Source organism: Helianthus annuus, chromosome 15 (assembly GCF_002127325.2).
Source record: "Helianthus annuus cultivar XRQ/B chromosome 15, HanXRQr2.0-SUNRISE, whole genome shotgun sequence".
NCBI lineage: Eukaryota > Viridiplantae > Streptophyta > Magnoliopsida > Asterales > Asteraceae > Helianthus > Helianthus annuus.
Genome location: NC_035447.2, coordinates 164,842,448 through 164,854,653, shown reverse-complemented (window position 1 = coordinate 164,854,653; position 12,206 = coordinate 164,842,448). Strand labels below are relative to the sequence as shown.

The 12,206-nt window shown below is 41.3% G+C and overlaps 1 protein-coding gene across 1 annotated transcript; it reads left to right on the top strand.

Annotated features, from left to right (window-relative positions):
- The first annotated feature begins 2,234 nt into the window (after window positions 1-2,234).
- LOC110914522 lies at window positions 2,235-11,615 on the top strand. The gene is made up of 2 exons (XM_022159312.1): window positions 2,235-3,545; window positions 11,541-11,615. The coding sequence occupies exons 1-2, from the start codon at window positions 2,235-2,237 to the stop codon at window positions 11,613-11,615; spliced, it is 1,386 nt and encodes a 461-aa protein (XP_022015004.1).
- Window positions 11,616-12,206: the final 591 nt, after the last annotated feature.

Sequence of the window (12,206 nt, the reverse complement as noted above, 5' to 3'; positions counted from 1 at the left end):
TGCATATGCTCATCCAGCATATGAACACATTATACTACATTTTGAACCGTTGTAACCATTTGACTATGTGAACCATCTTAACCCTTCGATTATATGAACCGTTTGTAACCATTGAACCGTGTAAACCAGTTGTATCCGTTGACATGATTTACATTTGACAATAGACATTTGACTATACATAACATTTCCACAATTGTTAAACATTTCATCTTGATGGTTTGGTTTGAGTAAGTGATTAAGTAACGAGGCGTGTGTAATATGATACAAGCATGGTGGATACGCCGCTGGTACTTCCTATATATAAGTGTTTGTATGGTATTACATATCGTAGCGTTATTTGAATCATTTCAATTTGAGACATATGACATTTTATACAAATAACACACTTTTAACGAGACATTGTTTTACAAACGACTTATCTTATACAAACACATTTTACATGGTTATCCGTTTAACCATACAGTGTTCTCTTATTTATACATATCATCTGATCTTATCGTTTTTCAAATGATTTACAAGACAAAGCAAATTACAAGGTTCATGACTAAACATTTTCTCAAACATAAGTCATGAATTCCGTTTTCACAAACCAATGTATCTCACAGGCATTTTTATGCTGACGTACCTATTTTCACATGTGTTCTCAATCGCCGCCATAGTTGCTGTTTGGAGATCCTGACTTATTAATCCGGTTGTTATTGGTCGCGGTTAATTGAGTTTAATTTAGCTAGATTGATACCCCGGGTTAATGTGTTAAGGATTGAATTTCGGCTCTAGGGTTTCAGGATTAGGGTTCTTCTGTCTTCGTGTTTTTGGCCGGCTGGGGTTTTTGTTTTGATTTGGTGATACGTGTGCATGGAGGGTAGTAGTGGTGGTCACAATCCGCTGAAGGAGGGTGTCACTCCGGGGACGGATGATAAGTCACCACCGGTTCGTGGTATTGGGCTGAGGGTAACTAATATTGAGGGAAATAATCTGTTTCCCAGGCGGGGTATGTATTCAACCAATAATAGTTCGATCCTTGATGGTTCATTCGAAATTTCTAAGCCTGTGGAGTTGGATGTTGATTCTGCATGTGGAGGGAATTACACGGCGGCGATGAAAGCTTCCCATGCAAACCCTAGTGGAGTATCTAATGTAAACCCTAGCACGGCCGATAAGAGTTTGTTGAGCAATCAGATTGGTGTGCAAGATAGTCAGAATGTTCGTAGGGAATCAGGTAAGCCTCCGTTATCTTATGCTGATTCTATTGGGGCATCTAGTTCCAGGAAGGTCAATTTTAGAACGCTTGCAAGTCCGGTAGCTCATGAGGGTTGTGATGTAGTTCTGCCGAAAGAATCTGTTAGGGTTGTTAAAGATAAGCTTGCTAATACGTTATATGGATACTTCCTTGGTGATCGTGTTGCCTACCCGGTAGTCGAGTATTTTGTGAGGAATAATTGGAAGAAATTTGGCCTCCAAAAGTCTATGATGAATGCGAGTGGTTTTTTCTTTTTTAAGTTTGCTGATGAAACTGGTATGATGAATGCTATGAAAGAAGGTCCTTGTATCATTCGTTCACAACCGCTTTTTCTTAATGTATGGTCACCATCTTCGAAACTGGAAAAGAAGGAAGTTAAAACTGTGCAACTTTGGGTTAAAATACACGATGTTCCTCTTGCTGCGTATACAGAGGATGGATTAAGCATGATTGCAACGGCTATTGGTAATCCTATAGTTTTAGACACGTATACTACCTCAATGTGCTTAGATTCTTGGGGTCGGAGCAGCTTTGCTAGAGCTTTGGTTGAAATCTCGGCTGACAAAGAGTTCAAAGAGGAAATTGTGATTGCAGTCCCAGATTTGGAAGGGGATGGTTTTGTTAAGGAAAAGGTGTATGTGGAGTCCGAATGGAGCCCTCATCGATGCTCCTTTTGCAAGGTTTTTTGGAATAACGATGGGGATTGTCCGAGGCAAATCAGGCAGGTCACGAAGGCTCCGGCCATTATTCAAAAAGCTCCTAAAGTTCCTAACTCTAAAAGGCCTTCGAAAAAACCAGTGGTAGACAAAGACTAGTGGAGGGGCTAATAAATCAACCCCAACATCGAGCTTTACCTCAAATAACCCCTTTGACGTGTTAAATGATACGAGGAATGACCATGAAGCTAGTGGAAGCGGAGTAGGGGATGTGAAAGATGATTCGGATGATGAAGAGGTACAGGAAGTTTATAATGAGACGGCTGAATTTCTTGTCAATGACGCTAGGAAACCTGAAACTAAACAAGGGGCAAGCACTCCTTCTTCAGCGGTTAACAATGGTTAGTCTTGCTTCGTGGAATATAAGGGGGTTGAACCGCCCTCTGAAACAAACGGAGGTTCGACAGGCTGTGAAGGATTATAATTTGAGTTTATGTGCTATTCTAGAGTCGCATGTTGATGTTAGTAGGCTGAGTCATGTGTGCAGATCTGTGTTTCGATCCTGGGATTGGACGTCCAATGGGGCTCACTGTAGCAAGGGTACAAGGATTATTATAGGCTGGAATCCAGCCGTTTTTGATGTTATGGTTCTGTCTCAGACCGATCAGGTTATTCATTTACAACTCTTTTTCAAGAAAGATAACAAAATAGCCTTTTGTTCGGTTATCTACGCGGCTAATTATTATGTGACCCGTAGGGAGTTATGGCACCATTTGTCTATGCACAAAATATTTGTTGGCAATAATCCATGGTTTCTAATGGGTGATTTCAACTCGGCTTTAAACCTAGAAGATAAATCGGTGGGGGCCTCATCTGTTTCTCTTAGTATGAAAGAATTCCAAGCGTGTGTGGATGATATTGAAATGTTCGATATTAATCGGTCCGGTCTCCATTTTACATGGAGCCAGAAGCCCAATAAGGGGATTGGCTTGCTGAAAAAGATTGATAGAGTGTTGGGTAATACCCACTTCATAACTAATTTTCCGAATGTTGTTGCTCTTTTCCAGCCGTATCGGATATCGGATCATTGCCCCTGTGTTTTAAAGCTCCCAGATGCTGGTATTTTGAAACCTCGGTCGTTTAAATTTGCAAATTTTCTGTTGTTTAAGCCTGAATTTTTAGAAATTGTGAAGCGGGTGTGGGACACTAGAGTTAATGGAGTGCACCAGTTCTGTGTTGTCAAACGTCTTCGGCTGCTGAAAAAGCCTCTTCGTGCACTGTTATTTAAGCAAGGTAACTTGCATAAAAAAGTGGAAAGTCTCCGTGAGAAACTTGATGTCATTCAGAGTTCTATTGATAAACAGCCAAATATTGAGAGTCTTCGGGTTGAAGAAGCTACTTTAAGTGCTGAATACCAAGAAGCGTTATTGGATGAGGAGCGTTTTCTAAAACAGAAATCCAAAGTGGACTGGTTGAGGGCTGGGGATATGAACACGGCTTTTTTCCATTCTTCGTTAAAAAACAGAAATCATCGTAGCCGTATTGATGTTATTCGTGACAATGGGGGTGTTATCTTTGAGGGCAATCATGTTCATCAAGCTTTTGTCGATCACTACGAGAACTTTTTGGGTTGCCGGGGTGATACGTCTGTAACACCTCGAAAAATTTCGTCCAATAATGTATTGACACGTGTCATAAGGTTCCGGTATGTGAAAACAAACTTTAGAGGGACTAAAGTTGACAAACGGTGAAAACTATGGAACGTAAGGGTCCAAAATGTCAACAATGGATAAATAGACTCTATGATAACCCTACATAATGTTTATAACCTTAAACGGATGGATCATGGATCATACGAAGCGGAAAATGCACAAAAGTGAGGAATTACAAACTATAGGGGCCAAAAGTGTCAACATGTTGAATTTATACCTCTGAGTGAACTTTTGGCAGACCCGAAGCCTTGTAATTCTAAAATATACTCACTAGAATATGTGGTAAAAATTTCGTGAAGTTTCGATAACGTATGAGAAAGTTATGGCCAAAACCGTACTTGAGGGGTTAAAAGCGTCAACGTCGAATTTCATGGCTTTTCGGTTGAGCGCAAAGTTATCCGAGGACATTACCATGTTGGTAAATGTCCCAAGGTTCTTAGAAACCAAGTTTGGGGGTTTACGAGTCAAAATAACTAGCCAAAACATCGCGTGCAAGGACAGGGACCAAAGCTGCCAAGTATGGAAATTGTTTGGCTGATCAGCAGCCCAGGCGACCCGCCTGGACAGGCCTAAGCGGGCCGCGACCCCCTATCAGATGCAGAATTCGCGAATTGTGTCATTTTGGGTCCGAATTTTGAATGGGAAACAGCTCATACCACCTCCTAAATGCACCAATGGATGGTCTTGCATGCCTAAGCTACTGTGACCTCCCTTTAACATCTGAATTGCCATAAATTAGATCAATTGTTCTCATTTTTGAGGCACTTGCATTGTGATCAAGAACACCAAACTTGCAAAACTCTCAAGGCAACTTCTGGAGCATTTCTGAACGACAAGGCAGCCTCCTAGTGTTAACAAAGCTTCATTAGGACCTTTGTAAGCTTTCATATCAGTCTATAATTCGTTTTGCTTTGATTATTAGTTAAAAGTCAAACCGTTGATCATATAGTTTGACTTTTCAATTAAACGAGTTTAGCTCTGTCATTTCTCAAATTGAAACCACTGATATGTTGGTATTTATGTGGGAAACAAACCCTCAAAAGGGTATTCTCTGATTCCCACTCTAAGCATGCTATTTGTCGAGTCAAAGTTGTTTCTAAAAAGTCAACAGAAATCGTTTTTGCGAAAAATAGCTTAAATGGTAATGTAGATGACATGCAATCAGTTTGATCATCATAAATGACTTATAATGAATATAAGAATGTGTTTTATCATAATCAACTCGACAATCTTTAGTATAAATACGAATCGGAACCGAAAGTCTTGTAAAACGACTTTTTCATAGACTATCGATTCGGATCCGTACATGCATGTTTGAGATCTGTATTGGAACTTATTTTTGACCATTTTTATTTTAGTATAACTTTCTGGAATTTTTACATCTTGAGTCTATGCTTAGCCGATTCATTTGCATGTTTCCGATTTATGCTTAAAATTGACTATTTTGCCCTTTTTGATATAAAACGTGATTTTTGGAAAAGTGAAAGAGTAGAAATCTTTATTTCTAATATATACACTTGCACCGAAAATTTGAGATCAGTTAGTGGTCCAGATTTTGAGTTATGGCCAATAGCGTAAAACTATATCTTAAAGTTACATAAACGGCGCATTTCGCGTATAACCTATTTCAGGCCACGTTTTGATATAAAACTTTTTACCCACTGATATTATATAATATTATGGGATTTTTGAAGATTTTTATTTGATTTTTGGCTGAACGGATCATACGTCGCTAAGTCGATTCGGTTAATGGCGGTTTTGACCGTTTAAGCCATAAAATGAGTTTTATACATTCTTTTGACCCCAAATCTTTTTCTACTGATTTTATATGTTAAATAAATTATTTTGAGCATTCTGGAAATATAAAAATCTCAGCTTTCCTTTGAAAACCCGGAAACGGCGTTAAATCGCATTTTAAGCGTTTTTAGCGTATAGTAGGCGTTATACTCATTTTAAACATATAAGACTCATACCTACTGATGTAATTAGTATATTTTCATATAATAACAGTAAGTATAAATGTTTGAACTCAGATTCCCAGTTTTGGCAGTTTTAGCCCTTGTGAAATTACTAAAATACCCCTACGGTGCATAGTTTGATTTTAAAAGATGAGTTTCGTATACGGGTCATACCCTACTGTTTTAACATGTCATATTAAGTATATTTACTGTATAATTCAGACCCGTAACTCAGATTTCCAATTTGACTCTTTTATAATCTTTTAAATGACCAAAATGCCCTTCTAAGGCATAAATTGAGTTTAAAATCATTCGGGGCATAATAGAACATAACATACTGATATTATATCATATTTAAAGCATATTATCTCAGGGAACTTGCATTTGACTCTTTTGGCTACCCGTAACGCCCTTTTTGCGTTCGGTTCGGTTTACGTAACTAGTTTGCGTAAATTGACCGAAACGGGTCAAACGTTATCATTTTTGTCTCAAAATCCAGAATGTATTTAGTATACCCATATTATACAAGTATTCAAACTTGTCGGGTCTAAATCACATTCTATCCGGTCTTTCGCTTAATCGTGCGCTTGTACCGTATCGTCCTTAAAACTAACCGGTCTAAGCTAAAGCTTAAATAAAAGACCCGTTAGGAATCTAATAGGTTATTATAAACCTTTGTGCCAGATTAGGAGGCCCAGTAAAAGCTACCTACACTTACCAATTGTGATTCATACTTGCTCAGGTAAATACATTTTGACTTATTTTCCCTATACGGGCTTGGGGTACGGTATATAGAATACCGCTTGATCGAGCGCACAAATCCTGCGCCCTTGGGTGTACAGTCTTGAATAGTTTGTGCGACTCGTTTAAACAGTCTTGTTTTACTTTAAGGGTTTGGGGGGTTATTGACCGTGTCCCGGATATCCTTGGCATTATCTTACGAGATGGCCACGACCAGAGCACGGGGTGTAGGCGTACACCCGACGTGTATAACTCTTTAATGTGGTGTGTCATTTAATCTTTAGCCCGGACAGCAGATCCCGGGCCACCAAATGTACGAGTAACATGTAATTCGTTCACAAGTTTATATTGCATAATTATCCCAAGTTAATAAAAAAATATTTATGCCTTGTGCATTTAAATAAATTTTCAATCATTTTCAAAATGAGTCAGTTGATTTGTATTTACCAGTGTAAACTGACGTATTTTCCCAAAAGGTTAAGTGCAGGTACTATACGAACTAGGCTGGCTGTTTTCCTAAGAGCGTCCACTATAGTCTCGCAAGCTCGGACGACAAATAAACTGTTGAACAATTTATCTTATTTTATTGATCCGCCTGTGGATCCGTTTCAACTACTTATGATGTTTATTATTACATTTTAATTAAAGTTGAAATGAATCTATTTCTGCTTCCGCTGTGCATTATTATATTGTGTTGTTTGTCTATGACGATGCCAACCACGTCACTGTACCCCACACCGGGCCCACCGGTGACACGTGGAGATCGGGGTGTGACAGGTTGGTATCAGAGCCAACGCTGAGTGAATTAAACACTAGTCTTTTGTGTTTGATCTCAGTTACATAATTGCACATTCCTCGATTTTCGAGTCTAGATAAAGAACTTAGGAAATGTTCAAAATTTCGTTTGTTTTATTTTTATTTATTATTAGCTTTGTCTTATATATTTTGTTGTGCAACTTGTTTGATTTTTGACAGGTTCATCATGACGCCACGTATGCGAGGACGAGGAGGATTTGCCACATCACATGACCACGAGGCAGGGCCTTCACACAGGCGAGCCCCATCGGCATCCCACAACACTGCTGCCCACGATCTTTGGAGATCATTTGCTGAACCAGCCAGGCACTCGGTATCATTGAGTACCTCGCCATCCCTACCCCACTCATTTGGGCCCCACTCTGAAAATGGGCCCCATGACTCCCATGGATCTTTCATACCCCTACACCAGTCACCTCACCACTACCCAGCACCAGTTTATCAGGGCCTGTATAACCCTGATGCCTACTTGGATGAACCAGTGGGTCATAACCCACTAGGACCTGAAGACCACTTCTCAGGTGGCAACGAGATGGAGGTCGACGAGGACACCGATCCCTCCATGCCACCGTCCGGCACTCCCAACCATCCCATTGAGATATCGGACGGATTCAATGGTGTTGACAGCTACGAGGAGAGGTTTAAGCAGCACGACTGGGTCTATACCCCCAGCTACCATAACTCCCCCATGCACCAGTCTTACCACGGTTCTCCCGTGCACTCTCAGCACCACTCCCAGCAGCAGCTTCAGCAGCAGCCTCAGCAGCAGGACCCATCTGAGGCCTTCTGGCGCGACGTAGCCACTCCGTCGCCACCACCACCACCGGTTTTGCCTCCTCCGCCTCAGAGGCTAAGGAGGAACGCGCGTATGTCTACGCGAGGAGGGATTCGCATTGGCACCCCTCGACATTCAGGTAGCGGCCGCTACCCGCCGCTCCACGAGGAGTCAGAGATGGGAGAATCTCAGCATCCCGTCTCAGAGGTTTCTTCTGCGCCTATTGCGCCACCGCCACCACAGAACTTTGGAGAGCCAATCCCTGCGTATGCTAGCGCAGCACAGTTCAACCTTTCGAGCCGACTTTTCCTCCCGGTTATGATTATACGGGAGATCCCTACTGGTTAGCTTCAGGCTACAACCCTCTCAACCAGGAGAGTGCTTTTGGAGGTCCCTGGGCTACGGGACAATCAGCTTTTGGGTACTTACCGCAAGGGTACCAGCAGCCGCAGCCTCCACAGCCACCGCAGTATCAGCCACCGCCGCCGGCGCCGATGATGTCGCCACCGCAAGTCCAAGAAATCCTGCAAGGGATACACGACGTGCGACGGGAATTGCAACATGATCGCCGACACAACCGCGGTATGTTCAAGAAGATGGTTGACTTGATCAAGGGTAAGAGTAAGAAGGATTATTAAATCCTTTGGTTGTTAGCTCATTTACTCATGTCCCTGCGAGGACATTCATTCCTGTATTCTACCCCTGCGTGAGTATATTTCTCTTATTCTACCCCTGCGTGGGTATGTTATTTCTGTTTAACCCCTGCGTTGGTTTGTTTTGTTTGTTTTGTCTGTTATTTGGTTTAGCCCCTGCGTGGGCATGCTAGTTGAGAAAGGTCCCGTTTAGGGCAAAAGTTGTACTAGTTTACTTTAATTTAAATGGTTAATTTAAATTTTTCATTTTATCTATGTGCATGAATATAATATTCAAATAAATGGAAAATATCAATTTTTATTTGATTTGCCATTTTAATAAGAATCTTAGTAAGGTAGAACCTAGCTTGAATGTCTTATTAAAAGGCCTAGCCAATATGGTAAAACCTGGTTGAAAAGATTCAAATCTCTGTTAACATCTGAAAACATGTTAACATTCTTGACTAAGCGTGATTCGTAAAATCACACATGTCACCCTTTTTAATAAATTATCTACAGATTATATCTGTATACAAGTCTGATTGTGACTTGATACCTACGGGTTATGACTATGTCGTATAAAGCAAAAAGGCAGTTGTGGACTATGACTCCCTGCCAAGTAAAGGATTATTTGTTTAATTATACAATGCTAATCCTATAAAAATCTAAATTTATAATTTAGAAGTTGTCCGAAGTGACCAGGCCTATTGTGCCAATATATATATTTCATTCCATAATATAGTTGCTAATAAAAGCCCTGAATGAAATTAAATAAATTAACTATTATGGTTCTTAATATCATGATTAATAAATCGTCTAGAACGATAATACTGTTAGGTTTCTAAATAAGACCTTGTCCTTTTATGTAGCTTAAAGCTACATGGCCAAATCGGAGGAGACCAACAGTCATTCTGGAGAACACCCAGATGATACAAAGATTCACGTCACTAGTGCGGAACTGCAAGCACTGGTTGAAAACGCTGTTGCCAAAGCTATGGATAGACAATTCAGGGAATCTAGCGGGACTCGGAGTAGAACCCGAACCGTATCGCACGTCAAGCCCAAGACTCATTCAGAGGCTCATAGTAAGCCGCCTTCTAAGAAGAATGAGCCGAAGAAGGATGAGGGGGATAATCACTCCTCCAACCACAGCAGTATTCCTAAGCAAGAAATCAAGCTGAAGCATGATACGCACAGCAAGTCCTGTACGTACAAGTATTTCGTTTCATGCAAACCCAGGGATTTTACTGGGGAAAAAGGAGCAGTTGACTGCATGACATGGATTGATGAGATGGATACAGTTGTTGACATCAGCGGGTGTGCTGATAGGGACGTTGTGAAGTACGTGTCCCAGTCATTCAAGGGAGATGCGCTTGCATGGTGGAAGTTACTCCTACAAGCTACCGGTAAAGCCACACTGTACAGCATGACATGGGATCAGTTTGTAGCCCTAATCAAAGAGAATTTCTGCCCGCAGCACGAGGTCGAAAGGATTGAGTCGGATTTCGTATCCCTGGTAATGAAAAACCTCGATTGTCAGGCATATCTCACCACGTTCAACACCTTATCTCGATTAGTGTCGTATTTGGTGACCCCGGAGCCGCGAAGGATTGCTCGATTTATTGGGGGTCTGGCACCAGAGATCAAAGCGAGCGTTAAGGCATCAAGGCCTACGACATTCAGATCCGTAGCTGATCTATCCCTCTCCCTCACTCAAGATGTAGTCAGATTAAGAGCAATTAAGAGCTCGGAGGAAAACAAAAGGAAACGTGAGGACGACACCTCGCGAAGATCGGAGAAACGACACAGAGGGAACAACGACCATAGGAAAGGGTCGGGATCCAAGAAAGGAGATCATCAGTCGGGTGAGAAACCCAGATGCAAGACCTGCAAGAGACACCATTTTGGGAAATGTCGTTTGGAAGCGAAATCCCAGTCTCACGAGAAACGATGTGGAATCTGCAAGTCCACAGACCATAAAGCTTTAGATTGCAAGAAGATTAAGGATGCAACTTGTTTTGGTTGCAACGAGAAAGGGCACATCCGGCCAAATTGCCCAAAGAATGCTAAGAAAGCTGACGACGGAAAGAAGACTAATGCGAGAGTCTTCAGAATGGACGCCAAGGAAGCAGTCCTTGATGACAACGTCATTACAGGTACGTTTCTTGTAAATGATGTTTTTGCTAGAGTCTTGTTTGATTCAGGAGCTGATAAGTCATTTGTAGATGATAAGTTTTGTAAATTGTTAAACCTTCCTGTTAAAACCTTAAGTGTGAAATATGAGGTGGAATTAGCCGATGGAACCATAGAAACCGCCTCGACTGTTCTAGATGGATGTGTTATATCCATTAGGAATCATTCCTTCCCGTTATCCTTGCTTCCCTTTAAGCTAGCTGGATTCGATATAGTGATAGGCATGGATTGGTTATCGAGTAACCAAGCCCAGATTCTGTGCAACAGGAAGCAAGTGGTAGTTAAGACTCCGTCTGGTGAGTCACTCACTATTCAAGGAGATACCCAGCATGGATTGCCTGAGCAAGTGTCCATGCTCAAGGCATCCAGATGCATGCAGAAGGGATGTGTCATTTATATGGCACAAGTTACCATTGATGAGCCGAAGCCGAAGATTGAAGAGATCCCTGTTATCTCAGAATACCCTGAAGTATTCCCTGAATAACTACCCGGTTTGCCACCAGATAGGCAAGTGGAGTTTCGGATAGACATCATTCCAGGCGCTGCGCCTGTAGCAAGAGCACCATACAGATTGGCACCAACGGAGATGAAGGAGTTGAGGACGCAGTTGGATGATTTGTTAGCTAAAGGTTTTATTAGACCTAGCTCGTCTCCTTGGGGAGCGCCAATCTTGTTCGTTAAAAAGAAGGATGGATCGATGCGTCTGTGCATCGATTACCGTGAGCTTAACAAGGTCACTATCAAGAATAGGTACCCGTTACCCAGGATCGACGATCTGTTCGATCAGTTTTTTTTTTTTTTTTTTTTTTGGGTAAAGGGTTACCCCGGTGAAATTTTATACCAACCAAATAAACCAAGTGAGAGACAAAAACCTCCCAGTTCTCAAGTATGACAGGCCATACAAGATTTAACTACAAAAACAAGCCAAAAAAGCTAAACAACGAAACACCGCACTAAACGCGACACAAAACAATCATCTAACTCAAGACCTAGTTAACCGCAATCATCATCCGCCATAATAAGCCCTCGTGGTAAACTCCAGTCCTGCATAACACGAGCCATTTGGTTGGTTCTCTTAAATTTCATTGTGTGTAGCTTCATTCGAACAGTAGATAAGATGACCTCAATCAATTGATCTTCATTCCTCCTTTTTGTTGAAAAGAGCCTTCTATTCCTTTCTTCCCACACAAAGTAAGCCGTTGCAGCAACAACAATTTTTGCAATCACATGGGTAACCATCTTCGAGTTCGCTATACCAACCAGAAAATCAAAGATCTCGTTCCATTTGTTCTGAACAGATTCCATACCAGCTTTGTCACGAACCCCAAACCAAACCCTTTCCGCAAACTTACATTCAAAAAACAAGTGTTGGTGAGAATCTGGACCTCGAGTACATAAAGAGCAACACAGGAGATTAAAATTTGTATTATCTGAATTCCACTTGCTCATGATATCTTGCGTTTTTAATTTTTGGTGTATAATC